Here is a 22,681-nt window from a genome sequence, read left to right on the forward strand (position 1 = left end):
TTTTAATATAGATTTTTAAAAATTTAAATAAAATACTTCAAAATTTTATTAATTATGATGAGATTTCAAAAAACATAAAATATATCAGATTAAATTCTTGAACTAATTACTTTATTATTTCATAAATTACATTCGAAATTATAACAAAATTTTTTACAACACCAAGACAGAACCTGAGTCTCCCAAATTCTCACACACCAACACAGAGCCAAGTTTTACCAAATTATGAAAGGAAATAATTCCGAAAACACACGAAGGCAGAAGTGCCGCAGAACCAGTCTTGCGCTTCGGCTTTTTAACAGGCCAACAGCTGCTAGCTGCCAAGGACCAACATTTATTGGTTGTTTATCTTGTTCTAAAATAATAATCATTTGATTTTGTGTGTGTAATTTGATGGGTAAAAAATATATATTTTCATATATTAGTTTTTAACTTTTATTTTAAAATAAAAATTTAACATTTATATTTGTATCCAGAAATTTTTTGTGGAAATATAGTACATTAAGATACAGGCTTTTTATATCTCAAAATATGTAAAAAGTTCAAACGATTATTATTTTAAAATGAAAGAATATTCGATGGTACGTAGTTTGCGAAATATTACCGTAAATCTATGGGGGTGTATTCGATTGAGATTTTAATGGATTGTTTTTAGTTTATGAATTTTAATGGATTGTACTTGATTTTGATTTTGTGTGATTCTTGATAAAATGTCGCAGAGTTGATAGGATTTAAGCACAATGTTTCAAAATCTCGTGGATTTTGGTGGGATTTCAAAAAACTTAAAATACACCGAAGAATGCCACAAAATCCATCATTTTATGAAAACCTTAAAAAAATCCATCAGCATTTGAATACCATCAAATTTTAATAGATTTTAAACAATCCCAATTGAATACCAGCGGATTTTAAAATCCTAATTGAATATCACCAGATTTTGTAGCATATTTTAAAATCCCAATTGAATACCTTGAGATTTTAATGTATTTGAAACAATCTCAATCGAACACCCTCGAATTTCATGAATGAAAAAATTGTTTTAAAATTTCAATCCAATATACCCATGTGACATTCGGCTAATCAATAAAATTGTGGCTCGTGACTAATATATTCGTGCGTTAACAAACCGTGTGTTTCATGAACCGCATCTAAATCATAAAATTTATTTTTTAACTGAAAAGTCTTCCCTCACTTGGATAAGCTGGATTTGACATTTTATGTTTATTCTTCCGCTCAATTTTATATAGGGCCCTTTGGGCAAGATTAAAATAAGTGATTTCTTACTTAAAATAAAGAAGTGGAGCAGAAGTGAGAAGTAAATAAGTTAATAAAGTGTTTGGAAAAGAAACTGTGAGAGAAGTTAAGATTCTCAGCTTTTTAAAAGTAGAAACCAGAAGCAGAAGCTGCTTTTGACATATATTTTAAAATTTTATAAAATAAAATATTATTATTATTATTTTTATTAATAAATATTTAGATGATATATTTTGTTTGGAAGGATTTTTTTTTTAATAATTTATGAAAGTATACTATGAGGCCGTTTGGGCAAATTTAAAAAAACTGAATTTTTTGCTTAAACTAAAAATAGGGATTAAAAATGAAAACTAAATAAGTTAATAAAGTGTTTTTAAATAAAAGAATAGCGATTTTCAAAAAAAGAAAAAAGTATAACGAAGCTAGCATTATCAATTTTTTAAAAGTGATTCAACTTATTTACACGAAAACAGCAGAGGTGAGGATTTAAAATGTCTGTTAATTCTCAATCTCAGTCTCAGATGTATACAACTCGCATGAACCGAGAGAGTGTAGTATTAAAATGGAAAGAAGCTTCACTTTGGCATGATATTTTTTATAAACATAGTCTAAACATCTATACATATTTTAAAAGAATAAATAAAAAACAATTCATAAAATCAACTTCTTCGTATATTAAATTCGTGTAAAAATTTAACGATAGTTGACACACTAGCAAATAATTTTTTGAATTGGAAATAGTTACGAGTCTTCTTTATACATCAACCAGCCCATTAGCATCGAAATTTGATAGTAATAATCAAAATACATGCAAGTGCTTTTGAAGTTAACTAATCCCTCTCACCCTCAGATGTTTACGTTATTTTTTAATACATTTTTTTAAAACTCATTTAAATTATAATTTTATAATATATTTTTAATTATTTTTACGAATAAAAGTTTATTGTATAAACTTTTATAAAAAATTAAGATGTTATAGAATTATATTTATAAAAATCTCAAAAAAGGTGCAAGTAGTGAACGTAGAAGATCTTGAGGGACAGTGAGAGCACTAAAACATTTCTTTGCAGTGAAATATTAGGAATAACGTCGAAATAATTAATTACCATTCCTAGTATTTCATCGAATTTTAACAATCGTCGGCAAAAGGTACCACATTTAAATAAGTGGACGTGTAGTCGGCACTTGTGCAGTTCAGCAGTTGCAGTTGTGCTAGTGCCGAGCGTGTAAAACACGTGCGGTGATGTGGGTCGTTGTTTACACTTAGATTGGAAATACAGTTTGGACTTGCAAGATTGGATGACAAGATTTTGCCCATCGCTGATTCATCACGATTAATCACAATCAATCACCGATAATCAAAATAGCTCGTCAAATTGATTAAACATCTGATTATTCAATTAATTATTTGAATAATTTCTTAATCAATCAAATTAATTTTTGATTAAATTTAATTTTGTGACTTCATCGATTTAGTCTTATTCTCGCTTTTAACACCATGACCTTCTATCACCAGTCCAGTTTTAGTTATATTATGTAAGAGCATCTTTAACCATGAAGAGTCATTAGCTAAAAGCTTTATTGGCATACCATAAATAAAAATTATAGCCAAACTCTCTTCAAATATTGACACTCCAACCACTCTCTATAGTTATAGCCAATCTTTTATGGATGATTAAATTTGTCCAACCTTTCAGGTTTGTAAGAAATTTGTAGAAAAATTTACACATCATTTATTAACATATTAAACTGATATATTTCATTTGTAACAATCTAAATATTAATAATATACTAATTTTAATTATAGCCGGCCAATATAGCACATAGCATCGAAGTACAATGTCTTACAGGTTCCGTAAATTTTATATGATGCCTTACATGCAGTGTTGTGAAAAGCGCAAATCGGTTCCAAGCGGTAGGAGGACCTTCTAGCGCTTAAGCGGTAAAGCGGACGCTTAAGCGGAATTTTAAGCGGGTCAATAAGCGGATTAATTAAATATAATTAAATATTTAGTTATAATATTAATATATTTAAAAATAATATTATGTTGTGTTAAGAATATGCATTTTTAACATTTTTGATAAAATATATATTTTTTAATTTTAAAATATAATTATAGTTATATTATTAAAAAAATTATTATTTCAAAATTATTATTTTTTTAAAATTAGCAAGTCAACATCATTTTGACCGCTTAATTACCGCTTAATCCGCTTAACGACCGCTTAATCTGCTTAATTGTCGGCTTAATTTTCAAAAACGCTTAATCTCCTGTTTAGTATAAAATCGAAGCGCTTTAAGGCTGATTCCGCTTAGGTGGCCGCTTAATCCACTTTTTACAACACTGCTTACATGTCCAATTTAGCCGACGATTGCAGGAAACACCATCAGAGATGCTCTCCGAATCTTTTCGTCGATAAATTTTGAAGGCGTGCAAGAATTTTCTCCCTCTATCCTTTTTGTTTCCTCTAAACTTAATTCCTTCAATTATAAGTCACAAAGTTCAGCCATACTTCGGCGGAACGTCAGCTCTGACATCACAATTTATAATGTCGTTTGATGAATGTGTGGAGTATTTGCTAGTTATTCACAATTTCATATGATGAATAATAATAAATCAGTTGCATAAAATTTTCAAATGTAATTAGGAAAAAAAAAGTTTATTCAGATACTCCTTGTTTTTTACTACAACACGATTTTTTTCCTTTTATATGGATTGACTGTATGATGAGAATTATCAAGAGAGGGAGACTACATAAAATCTGTAACATATATTAATTCGGAGTGATTGAGTGAATAATAATAATAATAATTCCATCCATTTAATCCATATATTGACGAATAGGGGTGTAAACAAATCAAATTGTTCGTGAGCTACTCGAGTTCGGCTCGTAAAATATTCGAATTTGATTCGGTAAAAATCGAGCCGAGCTCGAGCTATTTGGATATTTTACCGAGCCGAGCTCGAGTTTCAAATTCCTCGGCTCGTAAGGTTCGCGGGCCTTATCGAGCCTCTACTTTATTTAAATTTTATGATAAATATATTTTTATAAATATTTTTAATATTTTATTTATAATTTATATATTTAATCGAACTCGAGCCAAACCGATCATATTTCGATTTTTGATCAATATTTGGTGACTCGATTCGAGTTTTCGAACCGAACTCGAGCCTATCGAACTGTTTGCGAACTGAGTTTGGAGCTTGAAATTAAAGGCTCGATCGAACTCGAACTCGAGCTCGAGTTCGATCCCCAAACTTTCAATCAAGCTCGAGCCGAACCTGGTAGTGTTCGGTTCGACTAGACTCGATTACACCCCTACTGAGTATTGACGAACATAAGCATACCCACGATGTTGTATATGCTCTTCTTGCCTTGCGGTGAAAATGCAATGGGAGTATCTTCTTCCCTAACCAAGTGTAACCTTGGGCCCGGCTGTATATACTGGGTCAACCTTAACCCAACACTGAGCTTTGTTAGCCCAAACTGTGAGGGATAGATCTGTAGCCTGTTTAGCGGGATTGATGCTTGCTCGTTTTAACCCATTTTCTTTGCTGTTTGTGTAGACCGTGGAGGTCATGCATAGCCTGACCTAAAACCAGTGTTATTAAAACCGCGTATGCATAACCTGACTTAAAACCAATGTTATTAAAACCGCGCATATGTGCCACTTATGCGATGCGAATCTGAAGCGCATCGTTTCAGGGATGTGTTGCACCTTGAATGATGCGCTCACTTTTCTCCGCATCGAGCACTTATGTGTTGTTTAAAAGCGCAAAATAAACGTGCTTCTGATAAAATGAGTCATTTTTAAAAGAAATGGGTTCAGAATAAATCTTGTGGACCTATTAATAACTAACATGAATACATACAAACCAGATTTACATGCAAGAACGAGAGATATCGAACCGGAGACAAAATTTAAACTTATCTTCTTTTATGATTATTTTATATAGATACCCACATATATAAGATACACATATGTTATATACACTAATATATTTGTACATACAAGTGTTGTATATACACATATGACTCGAGTATGATGAAAAAGACTTTGTTAAGGATCCAAATTATATCAGTAAATTTGATGATTTCCTAAATATTGATGACGAAGAAGTGGAAGAATGGACTAAGTTTAGAATTCTTTGCTGCTTTGACTTTAGAAGAATTTGGTTGCTTTTATCAATTAAACGTCATCTTATCTATAAATTAACAATTTTTTGCTTATATATCATTTATATACATATCTTTATTTGTCTTTCATGAATCCGTGCATTTTGCATTGCGTGTTACGCTTATGCTCTAGGGGCCTTTGCGCTTCGGTGCGCCTATCACATTTAGTAAAACTGCTTAAAATTAAAATAAAGTTAGAAATTAAATTGAATAATTTATTTTCTTCACTATTCTAAAAACCAGTGATTAATCACGATTAATCATCGATTTATCCATCTTCCGTCAAGCACCAAATTGATCAAATCTCCGATTAATCCCCGATAAATCCGATTAATACTCGATCAATCCGATTAATCTCCGATTAATCATTGTTGTGTGACTTCACCGATTAAGTCTGATTCACGCTTTTTACAACACCGAATTTCTGTAATAAATTTAATTTTCTCAATTAAATAACTAATAAATCAAATTTATTTTTGTTATTATATTTTTATTCAATCATAAATTATAAATAATATAAAATTATTCAAACACATAAAATTACAAACTTATTACTATAAATCATTATATTCATTAATTATTTTAAACTTACCTAACGGGTTTTTAATCTATTACTGTAATTAAATTATGGAAGATAGTTGAGTTTAGTGAAAGAGCTGTAACTTAAGTTGTTTATTAAAGATAAGAATTTATTTTCAAAAAGAGATATTAGAAAGTTAATTTTTAAAAGATAAATATTTATTTAATGGAAAAAGTGTCACGTATATCATAAGTTATGCTCTCGATATAAACTTTATGAGTTATATATTATAAAATATCTTTTATATTATTAGAAAACTGTAACGGTGTAGTTATATTTGACGATTTTTTTTTTTTGAAGAAAAGGAGATAATTCAATAAATAATGGCCATACGGCATCTACAAAAATGATCGAGTCGAACAAACATAGAAAAAATTAACATGCCTGTCTTCATACCTAAGATGAGACAAATAAACGATGTTGAAATTGACGATGGTACATGTATAGATCCTTGCTCTGTGTTCACCATCTTTTCCAAAAACTCCGTATCGACCACAAATGCAATTCCCGAAAAGCTTTATCGATGAATCAAAACCACTCTCACAAAAGGAGAGAAAAATCACACACTCTCACATGGAGAGAAATCAAACTATAATCAAAACAAACTAAAACAATTAGATCTGCACCACGACACTTAGGAGATAATCAATCGATCCACTCACAAATCCAAAAAGGCTTCTGGAAGCGAATAAGAACGAAAATCGAAAGTTTCGGTGATATAAATCTAAGAAAACTTTCTCCGAAGATGGAGATTTATTAATAAACTCAATGAAAAAGCAAGAACAAACAAAAACTAGCAATCAAACGAAAAGATTTGGGGCTTTCCATCGGAAACCGATGAAGGCCCCGTAGGAGATGAAAAGAGGAGGCGGCTAGAGAGAAGAGAGAAAAAGAAAACTAGGTCGTTTCTAGACTTTTATCTTTTATATTTGACGAAATTTTAAATATAACATATGAAAATTCTCAATGTACACTTGTCGTTTTGGCTTTTCTAGATCGTACGTAAAATAGTTTTAACTTACAGTTGGTACACTTATATCATTATACCATTCTCTATCATACCTCTTTCGTCAGGTTCTGTTAAACAAACGTTAGCTAATCTTAGATTAACTCTAAAATAAAATCTAACAAAAATCCAAACACAAAAGAAATTACAACCGGGGAGTCAATTTGAGGGATAAGCACTAAGCAAAATTAAGGTTTACTGAGTTTTGAGAAAATCAACATCAATTTACAGGTGAGAGTTATGTATTCACATGTATATGTATATGGATGGCTGGGCAGTGATTTTAAAGAGGTGGCGCCTGATGGAGGTGGACGGCTGCTATTCGAGTTAATAGTTGAAGAGAGAATTTAGAAGAACAGGAGATCGTAGATGGATTTCGGGTATTGGGCAACGGGTTGGGTTATAGTAGGATGTCAATCACTGTGAGACCTTTCATGTTGTTGAGTTGCACATTTAAGACTGAATATTTTAAATTCTATTAAAAGGAATTGCAGAGCATCTCTGTAGTATAGGATATGGCAGCAAGATGAAAATGAAATATTAAAAATTGATATCCGTGATGTATTGATATGAAAATTGATATTAATTGAATATGTTGGCAAATTAGCTCTACTAGAGCTAATTAGGATAACTAAATCATCAGATATGACAAATTATCTCATCCAATATTAATATTTAATGCAAGAAGATATTAAATTTTGTATCCCAAAAGCAAGAGTATATTTTCAAAAGTCTTGAATCATCAAACGAACTCTTACTTATAGTAAGGATGAGCAAAAATCGAAATGAATCCGAAACTGAAACTAACACTAAAAATCATTAAAATTGAATCGAATATATGAACCAAAATCAAAACTTAAAATCGAACCCGAAATCGAATATGTTTGGAATCTAGATTAGTTTAAATTGAGGGGAGCTTCGTGCTGATTTTTAACTCCTTCAGCTTTTTGGTTTCATTTTACCTAGTCTCATGCTTTTGAATGAATTAGCAAGTTTTGGAAACTATCTTTAGTCATGTAGTCCTAAATTTTGATGCATACATGTTGAAATATTGCATGTTGCAATGTTCTCTTGCACTGTAGTTTTTTGCTCTTTCGGACTGACCAATAAAATCATATTTTTGTTGCTTGTCAAAAGATGTATTGCTTACGCAGTTACTCTACAAATATTATCACGTTTAGAGCAACTCCGACCATCAATTTTTTTTTTTATGTAAAATGTGAGTTAGGCATTAAAAAAAATAGAAAATATAAATAATCTCTTAAAGATATCACACTCCAACCATGCTCTCATGTTGTGTATAATTATCACCAACCTCCTATGAATGACTCATATAATCGAACCGAACTATTATAGGCCTGTAATCAATATGTAGAATTGAAGTGATACATTCTATCTATAACAATCTAAAATTTTAATAACATACTATTCAAATTATAATCAACCTATATAGCCAATATAGCCGAAGCACAATTTGAAGTGATATATTCAATTTATAACAAATTAAAATTTCAATGACATATTATATTCAAATTAAAGTCAACCTATATAACCAATATCATCGAATCAAAATGTCTTATAGATTACACAAATTTTACATAATGTTATACAAGTCCAATTTAACCAACTATTATAGTCAACTAATTAGAAATGCTCCTGTGAATTCACAGTGCACACCTACCGACGTATGTTTACTTTAGGTTGATTTTCACACCTTAAAAAAAATAATCTAATTTCAAATAACGACCATTTTTAATTAAATTGATTTTTTATGCATAATAGTTATTTTTTTCAATTTTTTCATCGAAACCAAGTTAGTAGATTCCGAATTGAGATTTTGGAACCGAAATTGAAAAAACGATGAGGTTGTAGTTTAGATTTTTGATTTTTAAAATCGAGGATATGCAATTCTGATTACGTTTTTTTTATCCAAAATCCCGCCGAACCCGCTGCTGGCTGCCGTCCCACCCTACTTTATATTTTATTTTCGAGTATACATTTATATATTTTTATATAAATAAACAATTAACATTATTTTTCCTAAAATATAAAAATAGTTATTATATATTATATACATGTATATAGCAATAAATAATTTTATCATTCATAATGTCATATTTATTTCACTTTCTGCACGCATTAGCTTTGTAAAATATTTTTTAAATAATAATTTAGTGTTTATATTATTATTCAACAAATTAAAAATAAATAACGAAATCATTTTTTAATAGTATTGTTACTATTAGTTTCAAATGTTGTGTTTGCTTGGTGTGAATAAATATGAAAGGAAAGAAACGAAATTTGCACTTTATTTTAGAAAAAGTTTATTAACTTCATTCTTTATACCCGCCAGAGATGACACCCCAGTTTGAAAAGAAATATTTCATTCCTTTCTGTACTCATTTGTTCCTCCGATCTCATCATAATAGTTTTACATCCATTTAATATATTTTTCTGAAACTTTCTTTCTATTTTTACTATATATTTATTTTTAATTATTTAATTATTTTTAATTCCATTCTCTACGACCAACCACAACATAATAGTTTGATATTTATAATTCAAAATTAAGTACCTATTTTTGAAGAAAAATATACGCAATATATTTGAAAAAAGATAAGATGGTATATCAAAAAAATATAAAATAATCTATCTTATTAAACTATTTTACTGATTTTAGATCATATCCATCACTTGCTTTCCAAAAAAAAAAATCATATCCATCACTGATTTATCAAAATATCAGATATATTTTATAAATTAATTCCGATTTGCGAAATTTTTTAAAAATATGCTTGTTTGGAAAAATAGGGATTGCAGACGGACTGATTGCGACTTGCCAGTGCTATGATAATTGATAACGTCATTCTCACAAGGATTAGGTGAAGTCAACGAAGTTTGCAAAACAGCAACGCCCAGGGCTCCCAAGAAGAACTACGCAGTCCGCAATGAAAGCATATAAATCTTCGGGTCGATCTGCCTCAAGCCAGCCTCTCAAATTCGCCGAAACATCCAGTCACCAGAGGTCCACTTTATTTCATCTTCTCCTTGCTTCTCAATTCTTTTTTCTCTTTATACTTTGACTAGAATGTTCAATAAAAGTAGTTCTAGATCTGTTTTTATGTTTATTTACTTTGTTTTGGATCCATAACAGTATTTTCATAGATCTGATTATGATTGTGTGTTTTATGAATTCTAATTCAAGTCTTGTAAGAGTTTTGTGAAGTTTTTTAATGCTGTGAAACCTAATTAGAGCTATTAGTCTTAATTGTTTTGTGTAGGCCTGTTGCGGTATGGAGTAAGAACTGGATAGTTGGCAGGTGGATTGTGTTGGTGTTTCTGGCATTTTTTCTGGTGGTAGTGGATATACAATGCTTTCGGCTGCTCCGTAAATACAACCCGGAAGACACGGTTTATGGTTTGTTTATGATGGGGCTTGGAAGCGTGGTTGGGTTTGGTTTTCTCGGTACACAAGCTCAAGAACTAGTTGAAGATGCGAAGACTGTGAATGATGTGCCTTTCTGGTGTTATGGGTTGGTGAGCGGGAGGTCTAATTGAAGATTCAAGGGCGGTGTGGACTAAGATAAAATGTCGGATGTAAGAAATTTATTAAAAAAGTTTAATCCAAGTAAGTGTTTTGGTTTGGATAGGCGTTGTGTTTACAAGTGTTTGAATGTAATATCCTTCGGAGTTTGTATTACCCCTGCTTTTGTTCTATATATTATGTGTGTATGTGTAATTTTTCTGTTTTATATGAAAGAGCAAATTGTTCTAATGTATCCATTCAACTAATGGGCGAAGCCAATCGATGTTCACCAATGACTCATAAGCCCTGGGCGTGCCTATGGGCTGAGTTGTACTACCTGGTTATCTGATTTGACTCGAGTCGAGTTATTTTGTTGATTTATATCCTTTAGGTGTCCCGATAGATTATGAACACATTACTACTAAACTCATGAGGCTTGGCCTATCCTTGGCAAGATAAAGTGCTGTTTCTCGAATGCAAATTGTCCAGGTTATTTGGGGGAATCACTTTCTGTGAGTTGCTTTAACATCCATTCAACTTGCTCAATTATCGTGCATCTTTGGTCAGGAACTATGAATGGTGGCTTACTATCAAGAACATTTCTAGGCGGCTTTCCAGTTAACAGATTAATTAGGCTTATTGTTCTGTGAACTATGTTATTATTCTAAAATTCCTACAGGGTTAAAACGTTATGATGTTCAAAGAGCATGAGCATGTCCTGGAACACTGAGATCTATCGCCATACCTCTTCTTTAAGTTTCTTGCTGGTCACTATCCCTCTACTATCTGCTAAAAACTTTCTTGGTGCTTCTTGCGAGAGTCTTGGTATCTTAATTCAACTACTTGGGGGACCGGACTCTCTGACTTGAACCTGTGAATCTCTTGTCCTATAAAGAAAACTGAAGAAAGGTTGTTGATTGTGCAATTTTACCTTTGAGGACTTACTAATCTTATCTTAGTAAGCTGAGATAGGTTTACTAAAGCAGAAATTGTGCTTAGCCAACCTGTTTCAGCTCATTGTTGCCAATATGGTAACCTAATTCCGCCTTCCCTTCACTCCCATAGCGAATTTGTTTAGCCGCTCTGTCATTATAAACTGCTTCTGCTGAAATTCACAACTTGGAGTCATTTAGGCAATCAAAGATTGACTTTGCAGGATTAATTGTGTTAACAAACTTCACTATAAAGATTAGCAGTAGATTCCTTGTCAGAATTTGAACCGTGTTTCTTGATCCTGACATATACTTGTTATATATTCGAGATTTAGGATTACCAGATTCAGGGGTGGCGCAACGGCAGTTGAATCAGAGAAAAGCTCCGGTTATGGTGGCATGAAAACTTTGTGAAACAGCAAATGGGTCTCTTGATACAGAGCACCGAGTCGAAAGAGGCTGAGTTTTGGCGAGTCGGTGAGTTGACTTGGGACAGATGATTAAAAATACGTGAGATGTGGCTTTTACCACCGGAATGTTACCGGATTTATGCCGGTTTATCGGAGATGTGCTTAAGGTTGTAATGAACGGATGAAGGCAGGACAGGGTAAAAGAAGAGGAAATAAGGTCTTGTATAGTTAAGATGTTGCTTGATTGTTTACATAAGAGATTGGCCGAATATATAAGCATACACTAACCAAACTTGGGGACCAAGCTTGTTACTGTAGAATGTATTATTCAAAGTTTCTAACAACGTTTATTAATAGACCCGGGGACCAATTTTGATCAACTTTGCAGCAAATTGATCTGGTCTTTGTTGATGGACAATGGCAACATTTTTCTTGAGTCCTTCGGGTGAATTTGAAATAATAATATTTTATGTATATAATAATTTAGTATGATAAGTAAGCAATGAGGTCGTTTGAGCAATTTTAAAAAAAGTGACTTCTGACATAAAGTAAAGAAATCGATTTGAAGTGAGAAATAAATAAATTAATAAGATGTTTTACAAAAGAAGTAGAAGTTCTGAGTGAATAGATAACATTTTCAATTTCTTAAAAATATTTTCACTTATTAATATAAACGGGTAAAAAAACAGAAGATAGAAGCAACTTCTCGTAAAAAAACAAAAGACAGAAATAACTTCTCCTTCTGGGTTTTTATGAGAAAGAGCAGGGAGCAGTCATTTCCAAACAACCGATGTTTTCGTTGTTTTACATTTTCGATGCTTCTTTTGTATGACTTATTTTTTTTTTTTAAAATAAATAACTTATTTCTGAAAATCAATAAATCATATGTAAATATATATATAATTTTTTCTGAAACTAAATCACTTATTTATTTTTCACAAGTCTATTCTCTGAAAGGAGCTTATAAGGTACTCACTCCGTCCCTTTTACATGTCTATTTTCAAAATAAATTTTGTCCCTATTTACATGTCCATTTACACTTTTAAAATAAAGTTAATGATAGTTTTCAAATCCCCCTAATTTCGACTTCCAAGGCTTGACTTATTTAAAACTCGGATGAATTCACGTTTCCAGGACACTAATTCGGGGTATTCCATTATCTTTAAAATATTAATTTGAGGTATTTAAGAAAAAGGTTTATGGAATCAATTATTACTTGGCATGTGCGGTTTTTTCAAAATGGACCTGTAAAAGGGGATGGAGGGAGTAAGTCGTTTGATTTTTTACACATAATTTTAGATACTTTGATCATATAGCAAACATTAGTAATATAATATAAATATTTTTATTCAGAAAAGAAAATTTTAAAAATATCAATTTTTAATATATGGTCAAACCTTCTAAAAATATCAGACATTTCACGAATCATTATTTCCTGAAAAAGAAAATGCTATGTATCTCAAATTTTGTTCTCAATTTTTTTTTGCGAAATCTATGTGGCAATGTGTGATTGATTACACTCGTACTAATAAATAATAAGACCTCCTACATGCACATAAAATCACCCAACTAAAATCTGTCATATGTATGCCATGTCATTTGAGAAAATTATTTGAGAACAAATTTTAGTATCCCTATTACTACCCAACTGAAAAAACACGTATACTAATTTGTCGACCTCTTTAATTCATTTGTAAAACGAGTTTAAGTTGGTTAATCATGGTTAACTAACTATAGTTCTGTTATAATGTGAAAGTAATGATTCTAAATTCATATCTCCCTGGGTCTTTGCTTTCCATCCTCACATCACAACCCTGAGGAGTGAGACCCACTAATCTTTTTATTTGCTACTCTATCTTGTTTGACGGTGGAGTAAAAAGACTAGCATAGTCACAAAAAAATCTCTGCATAGCTGAACAAAAAAATTTAGGAACTCTAGTTGTAACTGATTTTTGTCTTGCAATGAGCATGAATCATAGCCGCAACTTCCATAATTTCATCGAGCTCGTTGAAAGAGGTAAATATATTTCTAAATTTCCTCGTATTTTTTGAGTCTGCTGTGTGTATAGAGCTCATTTCTTGAAAGCTTTTGTTGATCAGGCTCAGGACGGATTAGAGAGACGCTTGATTACTTTGTTGGTTGTTTAGGACCTTGGTTTTACAGGAATTATGAGGAGATCCGTATCTGGGTATGATTCTTTTAGTTCTGTACAAAACATACCCACTAATCTTTGTTGAAGTTTGTTTTTAAGATCGGTTTTTCTAATTTGTGTCCACGGGCACACAATAACGATCATTATTTTTTGGCTCCAATTTCATTAATAAAGATGACCTCTTTGCATGCAAAATATCCGCCAACAAAAATTTGTTACAATAAAAAAATAATTGTTGCTATGTGCCGGTGAACACACGCAAGAAAGACCCTTAAATACTTTCTGGTCAAATAGTCGATGTAAATAGTCGATGTATAGAATGCAGTGATGAACATTGAATTGCTGAACTAATTTATAATCTGTCTTGTATAATCAAAATGGATTTGCTTACATTTCACAATGATTCATCCTTTGGGATATACTCTGAGCGACAATTTCAAATTTTATGTCAAATTGCTTCTTTATTCTTCGAAAATATAGTAGAATTTGGGTTTTTTGAAGTCAGAATTATGTAGGAACTTTTGTTTTTAAATTTGTTATATGTCTGTGTTTTGATAAGGTTGTTTATATATATGTCTACTTTGCAGTGTGAGAAAAACGCGGCTGTATGTCTGGCATTTATATTTCAGCTAGCAATCGTAGTTATAAATAGCTTTCTTTTAGGGGATGAAGTGGTTGTTCCGAGATGGAAAGCTAGCTGGGTAGCAGGGATGTCAATATTTGCCATTATCTTTCTTATTTTAAAGATTTTTGTGGAGATAAAAAGATTCAAGTTAACTCGGTGGAACAATAAAGAGATATGGGTTTTCATTACAACACATGTTTTACAGTTTTTAATTCCGCTGTTATATTTATTACTAGCGTATGCTTATTTGACGGGGCTTGATACAAGTAGTCATCACATGGAAAGTAACTGGAAAGTGATTGCATCTGGTATAAAAGCTTGCATCAATGTAATAGGAAGCCTGCTATCCTTAATTGGTGCAATATATTATTGGACACCAGATGACCACCAAAGTATTGCGTTTCCAGCAAATGTTGGTAATTCTACCGTTGTCGATGAAGATGTATTACAAGCAGTTGTACCTGTAGATGCGGACAATCAACTTATTTCATATGCAAAGGTAGAAGTGTTGGTACAAAGGGATGAGGAGAATAAACCGGTTCGAGTGGAGAGTCCACATGTTGCATATACGGATTCGGAAGTGGTAAAGATGCCTATGGATCGACCTTTTGAGGCTGCAAATTCGGAAGTGCTGGTACAGAGGAATGTTAATCGAGTTGTTGCACATGTATCGCAAGCTGCGGTCCAAAGCAATGTGAAGAATCAACCTACTGCAGATGCAAATTTGGATATGGTGATACAAGGGAGTGTGGAGAATCGGCCTGGTGCAGATGTTTTGGAAAATCAACCTTGTACAGTGCGGGATGTGGAGAATCAACCCAGTACAGTGGGGAGTGTGGAGAATCAACCCTGTACAGTGGGGAGTGTGGAGAATCAACCCTCTAGAATTGTGAATCTGGAAGTGGCGGTAAAGAGAGATAGGGCGGACCGACATTTTGAAAATGCATCGGAGGTGGTGGAACAGAGGAATGTGGACAATGAAGCTGTTGCATATGCAAATTTACTAGCGGTGGTTCATATACATGTGGAAAATCCACCTGTTGCGTATGCAAATTCGGAAGTGGTGATGAAGGATAAACCTGGTGGGAGTGTATGAGAAGCAGGGGCACAAAGGGATTCAGAATTAGAGGAAGAGAGGGGTGTGGAGACTGGAGAATCAACCTGTTGCAAATGTACCCGAAGTGGTGTAGAGAATAAAACCATTGTTGATGCAAATTGGTTCCTACTTCAGAGGAGGTTTAGTACATTTATACACTATATCCACAGGTAACCCACTAATTCTTGAGTTTCTTTACATTCTTTTTCCCAATTGTAATATAGGATGTGTTCAATGTAATGAAATTTTTACTCATTAGAGAAAATGTCGTTCGTTACAACAAATCTAGCCCACATGTTTTGTTTCGGAAGAATGCTCGTTCCAATACTTCATCGCTTAGTTAGACTTACTTTATTCTTTTTTCATGAAACTTACTATATTTCGTAATTATTATTTCATACTCTATTCTTTTCTATGAAACTTATTTTATATTTTTTTACATTTCTACATATAAATGTTAGCTTTACACATCAACAAAATTATTCTCGATTATTATTCTGGAGCCGGTGCAACCATAGCACCACCAAGGCACATCATTTGCAGTCTCTGAATCCTCAATAAGTTCTCGGGCTTGTGCAGCCAAAAAAGCAAAACCAATAAAATTTCCAATTGCCATGAGAAATAAACCATAAGATATGTTTTCTGGGTTGTAGAGGAAGAGGAGGCGACAGCAATGAATGTCGGTGATTAATAGAAAAGAAGCTAGAGCTAACAACGCAGCATATCTGAAAGCGGCTCCTTCAAATTTCTAACCACCCTAAACAACTTCATTACAAAACTAACCACCCTTTTTTTCACTTCACAAAACTGACCACCCTAATTCATTCACTCCTCGGGCGAACATAAAATTAAAGGGCTTTATATGTTCGCCCCTTCCTCGGGCGAACATCACAAAAAAATATATATATGTTCGCCCTTCCCTCGGGCGAACATACAAGGACTCTAAACTCCTCATACAAGGACCTGCACCACCTGCAGCTGTGTCGGAGTTTGAGTCTCCAAAGTTGTATATATGGCTGGTATTTTACAGTCTTGAGAATCTGTAGCCGCACCCTTCACTTGCAAAATTAATATAAATGCATACAAAATTCTGAGGAACAACATTTTGTTGAGGGAGCACACATGCTTTTGCCATTTATATATTGTATCCCAGTCGGGCGAACATACAAGGGCTTGCCTCGTATCACTTGCGTTTACACTCCTCGCTTTTTTAATTACCACAAACTCAATTATCATACTACTTGACTTGCCCATTTGGATCTTGTGACTCACCGTTTTGGATGTTTAACACGCAACTACCTGTTCTATACGCTCGATTATCTGTTTTTTCTATCGTGATTATTTTGCTAGTATTTTAAAAAAAATTGAATTTTTTTTTCAAATTTTATTTAATTGAAAATTTTAATTTATTATTTATAAATTAAATTTTTCCACACCATTTAAAATATATTTAAAAAATTTCTAAATAATTAAAAAGCTCTCGTGCCTTGCACGGGCTATAAGCTAGTATTTTAAAAAAAATTGAAATTTTTTTTCAAATTTTATTTAATTGAAAATTTTAATTTATTATTTATAAATTAAATTTTCCCACACCATTTAAAATATATTTAAAAAATTTCTAAATAATTAAAAAGCTCTCGTGCCTTGCACGGGCTATAAGCTAGTATTTTAAAAAAAATTGAATTTTTTTTCAAATTTTATTTAATTGAAAATTTTAATTTATTATTTATAAATTAAATTTTTCCACACCGATTAATCCCCTGCAAGGTTGGCCACCGATCCGATTTTTGAAATCCGATTAATCCTTATATATATTTCTTAATCGAAATATATGTGATAAATTATTAGAATTAAAATACCATATTACTTTAAATATGAGTAATTATAAAGTTTATGAATATAGCAAATATATTAGTTACTAAATAGCTAATATAATAATAACTAAATATTAAATAATATTTTATATTAAAATAAATCCGATTTTCACACCGATTAATCCTTTCGATTAATCCCCGATTTCCGATTAATCCCTGAATCGGTAGCTCAACCGATTTGGTCCGATTCCCCATTTTTGTAACACCGGTTAAACAAGGTTTTGATAGATGTGGATACAATATATAAATGGCAAAAGCATGTGTGCTCCCTCAACAAAATGTTGTTCCTCAGAATTTTGTATGCATTTATATTAATTTTGCAAGTGAAGGGTGCGGCTACAGATTCTCAAGACTGTAAAATACCAGCCATATATACAACTTTGGAGACTCAAACTCCGACACAGCTGCAGGTGGTGCAGGTCCTTGTATGAGGAGTTTAGAGTCCTTGTATGTTCGCCCGAGGGAAGGGCGAACATATATATATTTTTTTGTGATGTTCGCCCGAGGAAGGGGCGAACATATAAAGCCCTTTAATTTTATGTTCGCCCGAGGAGTGAATGAATTAGGGTGGTCAGTTTTGTGAAGTGAAAAAAAGGGTGGTTAGTTTTGTAAAGAAGTTGTTTAGGGTGGTTAGAAATTTGAAGGAGCCTCTGAAAGCTATCCAGTTTCTACTCCACATTGCAACATGCCTTCAAAAAAGATAGAGGAAAACCAGGCAGGTTAGATGAGATAAATTACAATCACTTAACCGATACTTAATGGATTTGTACCGTGTGTGCGTATGCTAAGTACTAAATTCTACTCCCTCTGTCTCAGCGGAAAATTTACGCTCATTATTTGCACGCATTTTAGGGCTCTTATAAAATATAATTTAGTAATGTTTTTTTAATTTATTTTTTTTCAGGATATTTTTCAAAAAAAAAAGACATTATGGAATAGTCTCAAAATGCGTGTCAAAAACTTGCGTAAAGAACCTGGTGGGACGGAGGAGTATATGTTTTGCTGATTTTGATTGATGTGATTTTTGTATATATAGAGGTCCATCATTATTCAAAAATATGAGTCAATCAAAATCAACATCAAACTTATAAATTTTAGTGTTAGCATGTGCTGGACACATAAATATTACCGTAAAACATTCCTCAATAACAAGTGTCGTGTTCTGATTAACGACTAAAAATTTGAAGTACCTAACATTGATGTTAATAATATTAACATGTTTACTAACAACGCAAGACAAGATTTACAAGGACATGACCAAAAAAAGAAAAAACTTTTTCAAGGACGTACGCTAAAGAAAATAATATGCATGAAATCATATTTACCTGTGATAATGAAATCCTTTCATAGCTTATTTTTGCCGCCTCCTTGTCTTTCTAGCGAATACTATTCTTTTGGCTATTTGATTGTACATTGGCAGACCGTGTTTATTCGGCTTTATATATACAGCTGCTTTAGAAAGCACAGTCAAGCATATGAAAATCTCTCGTCATTTCTATTGATATACTACTCGTGGGTGTTTGACAAGAACATATGAAAAACGAAATATCATCGGTTATTACCAGCGTATTTCAGCACATCTCCGTGGCTTTGATAATTTCCATATTGAGATTCTCACTCCAACAAAACTGGCCAAAAGTCGCGATTAAAAGCCACCAAATATTATCTTTCACCAATTTTGATAGTATTTATTGAGTTTTGAGGCGAGATTCAAAATTTCAGCAAAATGATGAAGTGAATTGGAGTAATCAGAAATTACATAAAAGCGATCAACAACACGGTGACTTTTACCTAAAAGCCATCGAAAATAAGAAAAGCTACCTTTTCATAAGTCACCAACTTTCTTCCGTCGCTTTTAATCAAAAGCAACTAGTTCACGTCGTTTTTAGCTAAAAGCCAACAAAATTTTACAATGACTTTTAATCATTTTTCTTGTAGTGCTCTAGATAAAAGGATTCCGTATTTTATTATCTCTTGTCACATTGACGAGAATATAATCTTAAAAAAAATAATACACTAAACATAATGAATTATTATAGATAATTTAACTGGATCATAACAATTTACAGGTTCAACAAAATCACTTAACTCGTACTTCTTCGGTCTCTTTTTACATGTTCATTTTGATTTTCAAATAGTTAAATTGACCAATTTTTGACTAAACATTACAAATTATATATTCTTTATTATAAAATTTTAAAATTGCATATTAAAATAGACTAAATATACTTTCTCATAATATAATTTTTATTATTAGAATTGAGATTCTTGTACATAATTTTCATAATTTTGTATGTATCCTATTGTTTAACTAATTTTACCTAAGAGGCTAAGAGTGCAATGTTGCCTGATTAAAGATATTTAAAAAATGTCTTCATAGAGTTACTCTTTATAATTGCTACTATAACTTTTAGTTAATTATAAAATACTTTGTGGCTGTTTGGCGTGGCTTTTAAGCTCCGCTTCTGGACTTTTAAGTTAGAAACACTTATTTCGTATCGTTTGTGTAAAAAGTCGAGAAGCACTTATAAAAAGCTAAGATTCCTAACTTTTGTTTCATGACTTCTGTTTTTTTCCCAAACACTTTAATCACTTATCCCAAACACTTTAATCATTTATAAGTCTTAACTAACTTCTAACTTCTACTTTACTTTTTTATTTTAAGCAAGAAACACTTATTTTAAGCTCACCCAAACGGCCCCTTTATCTACTTCTAGTTAAGAGAGTTTTGCATGACGAGAGAAGCTGAGGAACTCCGACATCCAAAATAATATAGAATAGCATTACAACTAATATGTTATAATTTTATTTGAAATTATTATTATCAGAATATATTATTTTAATAGAAAACATTATATATATACACACACACACACTCATATATTCGAGAAATATAATTAATATCACTATGTTTGCTAAAGTAGGATGTTCTGTTTAAATGGAGAAAATTTGACATGTCTTATAATTTTTGTTTATAATATTTCTTTCAATTATACTCCCTCCATTCCAAAATAATAGTCGCTTTGACTTTTTGCACGTATTTTGAGGTGCATAAAAAACATATTTCTAAATATTATTTTTCAAATTTTCTTTTTTTGAATAAAAATAGGGATGTTAAACTTTTATTCAGAAAAAGAAAAATTCAAAAATAATGTATAAAAATATGTTTTTTTTACACCTTAAACTACGTGCACAAAGTCAAATCGACTATTATTTTGGAATGGAGGGAGTATTTAACTAACAAAAATTCAGCGAAGTTTAATAGCAAATGCATAAAATGAATAAACTTTAAAGTTGTGGCCAAAGTTTACACCGATTTTCAAAAAGTTGGTTAGAGTGACTAAATTTTGACTCTACTTTTTAGAAATGTGGCTCCCGTTAAATGTCACTAACGGAAGCCACATTTTTAAAAAACGGGCCAAAGTTTGACCACTTTTCTGAGAATTTGGAACGGACAAAAGGGTAAAAATTAGTTCCAAATTCTCAGAAAAGTGGCCAAACTTTGGCCCGCTTTTCAAAAATGTGGCTCTCGATAGGCTTCCGTTAGTGACATTTAACGAGAGCCACACTTTTAAAAAACAGAATCAAAGTTTGGCCATTATTTTGAGAATTTGGAACTTTAGCTAATTTTTTGAAAAACAGTGCAAATTTTGGGCATAAATCTGAAGTTTACTTTGCATAAAACAGATATTCCACAAGCAACGAATGTTTTACAAAAAGAGCCTGGCATATTATATTAAATCGCATCTCCGAACACTGATTAATTACATCATACTAAATCTTTATAAGCAGACGTATGACGTGACGTAGTTGCTGGTAATAAACTCCTTCGTACACCAAACAAATTACAAAATGTCCTGGGTTCTCCTGCGAGCACATACGCACAAGGCACAATATTTAACGCAGGTATTCAATACTGATTGTTAAGCATAACACGAGACCAAACTCGCAGCTACGGGAGCAATATCCACTTCAATTGCATCTGGAGTTTGTGCAACCATAACACCACCAAGGTACACCGTCTGCGGTCTTCGAATCATCGACGAGTTCTCGAGCTTGTGCAGCCAAGGCAGCAAAGGCGATAAAGTTTCCGATTCCCATAACAGCCAAACCATAAACTATGTTATCAGAATCATACATGAAGAGTAGCGCAGAGCAATAAATATCGGTGATCAACAGAAAAGAAGCTAGAGCTAATAAAGCGGCATATCTGAAAGCTATCCAATTCTTACTCCATATCGCAACATGCCTACTAAAAACACGATCAGAATTCTGCATCTGTGAATCTTTTAGAATTGGAGTAAACTTTCGACAAAATAAGACGAAGTGAGGTATTTATTCACCTGTAAATACTAGATTCTTGCCTTGGACACGTTTACGTTTCACTGCAGCCACGCAAGCGAACTTGTAGGTCACGTCAAATGGTTTGCTTCTCCTGTTTTGTAACAAGTGTTTCATAAATAGGTTCCTTTTACGCGTATAGTATGATATGAACAAGCCTCATCACACTTTGCAATAAAAGAAGGTTTTATTCAAATTGACAACGTTATGTTATATTTAATTAGGAAAATGCTAGGTGTACATTATTGTGTACAAAAACATGTACACAATGGCATGTGGTGAATTTTAATCGGAATGACCCCCTCCATTTACACCGACAACCAGGGGCGGATCTAGGAAGAGGCGGGGGGGGGGGCACGTGCCCCCCCTAAAATTGTTTTTTGCATTTTTTCACCATTCTAAATTTTACAAAATTATAGAAGTGCCCCCCCCCCCAAATTTGAAAATATATAGATTTTTTCTAGAAAATTTGCTTGGTGCCCCCTAAGATTTTGGGTCTAGATCTGCCCCTGCCGACAACCCCGATTAAAATCCACCACATCACTTGCCACATCATTATATACAAATTTTATGTACACAATTATGTGCACCTAGCACTACTCATTTAATTAATGAAATATGTCTCTGCATAGATCCTGTCCACTCACGGATGAATGATAATAGAGCTCCGTCTGGTTAATTGTATACGTTCATTGTTTGCGCGCA

At 32.4% G+C, this 22,681-nt stretch overlaps 1 protein-coding gene and 1 long non-coding RNA gene across 4 annotated transcripts; both read left to right on the plus strand.

The window, feature by feature from the left end:
- Positions 1–9,829: 9,829 nt before the first annotated feature.
- On the plus strand, positions 9,830–11,827 carry LOC108200354 (uncharacterized). Of its 2 annotated transcripts, XR_010287719.1 has the most exons (3): positions 9,884–10,044; positions 10,301–11,576; positions 11,813–11,827. It is a non-coding gene; the product is annotated as an uncharacterized LOC108200354 (long non-coding RNA). The 2 variants fall into 2 exon arrangements; XR_010287718.1 differs by lacking the exon at positions 11,813–11,827 and having other exon boundaries at positions 9,830–10,044; positions 10,301–10,798.
- A 1,837-nt stretch (positions 11,828–13,664) lies between these two features.
- LOC108200715 (uncharacterized) lies at positions 13,665–16,488 on the plus strand. 2 transcript variants are annotated; one of them, XR_010287957.1, is made up of 4 exons: positions 13,681–13,904; positions 13,988–14,076; positions 14,628–15,931; positions 16,341–16,488. XR_010287957.1 is itself a non-coding variant. In XM_017368958.2 (3 exons), exons 1-3 carry the CDS (start codon positions 13,850–13,852, stop codon positions 15,759–15,761), a joined length of 1,278 nt encoding a protein of 425 aa, XP_017224447.1. In that variant the 5' UTR covers positions 13,665–13,849; the 3' UTR covers positions 15,762–16,049. The 2 variants fall into 2 exon arrangements, 1 of the variants encoding a protein (XP_017224447.1); XM_017368958.2 differs by lacking the exon at positions 16,341–16,488 and having other exon boundaries at positions 13,665–13,904; positions 14,628–16,049.
- The last annotated feature ends 6,193 nt before the right edge of the window (positions 16,489–22,681 follow it).

The sequence above is a fragment of the Daucus carota genome, chromosome 9, assembly GCF_001625215.2.
Source record: "Daucus carota subsp. sativus chromosome 9, DH1 v3.0, whole genome shotgun sequence".
In the NCBI taxonomy this organism is placed as follows: Eukaryota; Viridiplantae; Streptophyta; class Magnoliopsida; order Apiales; family Apiaceae; genus Daucus; species Daucus carota.

Excerpts from the sequence above, each read along its gene's own strand:
- LOC108200715 (XM_017368958.2), top strand. The coding sequence starts at position 13,850 with ATGAGCATGAATCATAGCCGCAACTTCCATAATTTCATCGAGCTCGTT. Across the intron at positions 13,905-13,987 it reads CATCGAGCTCGTTGAAAGAG|GCTCAGGACGGATTAGAGAG; the intron begins GTAAATATATTT and ends TTTGTTGATCAG. Across the intron at positions 14,077-14,627 it reads ATGAGGAGATCCGTATCTGG|TGTGAGAAAAACGCGGCTGT; the intron begins GTATGATTCTTT and ends TCTACTTTGCAG.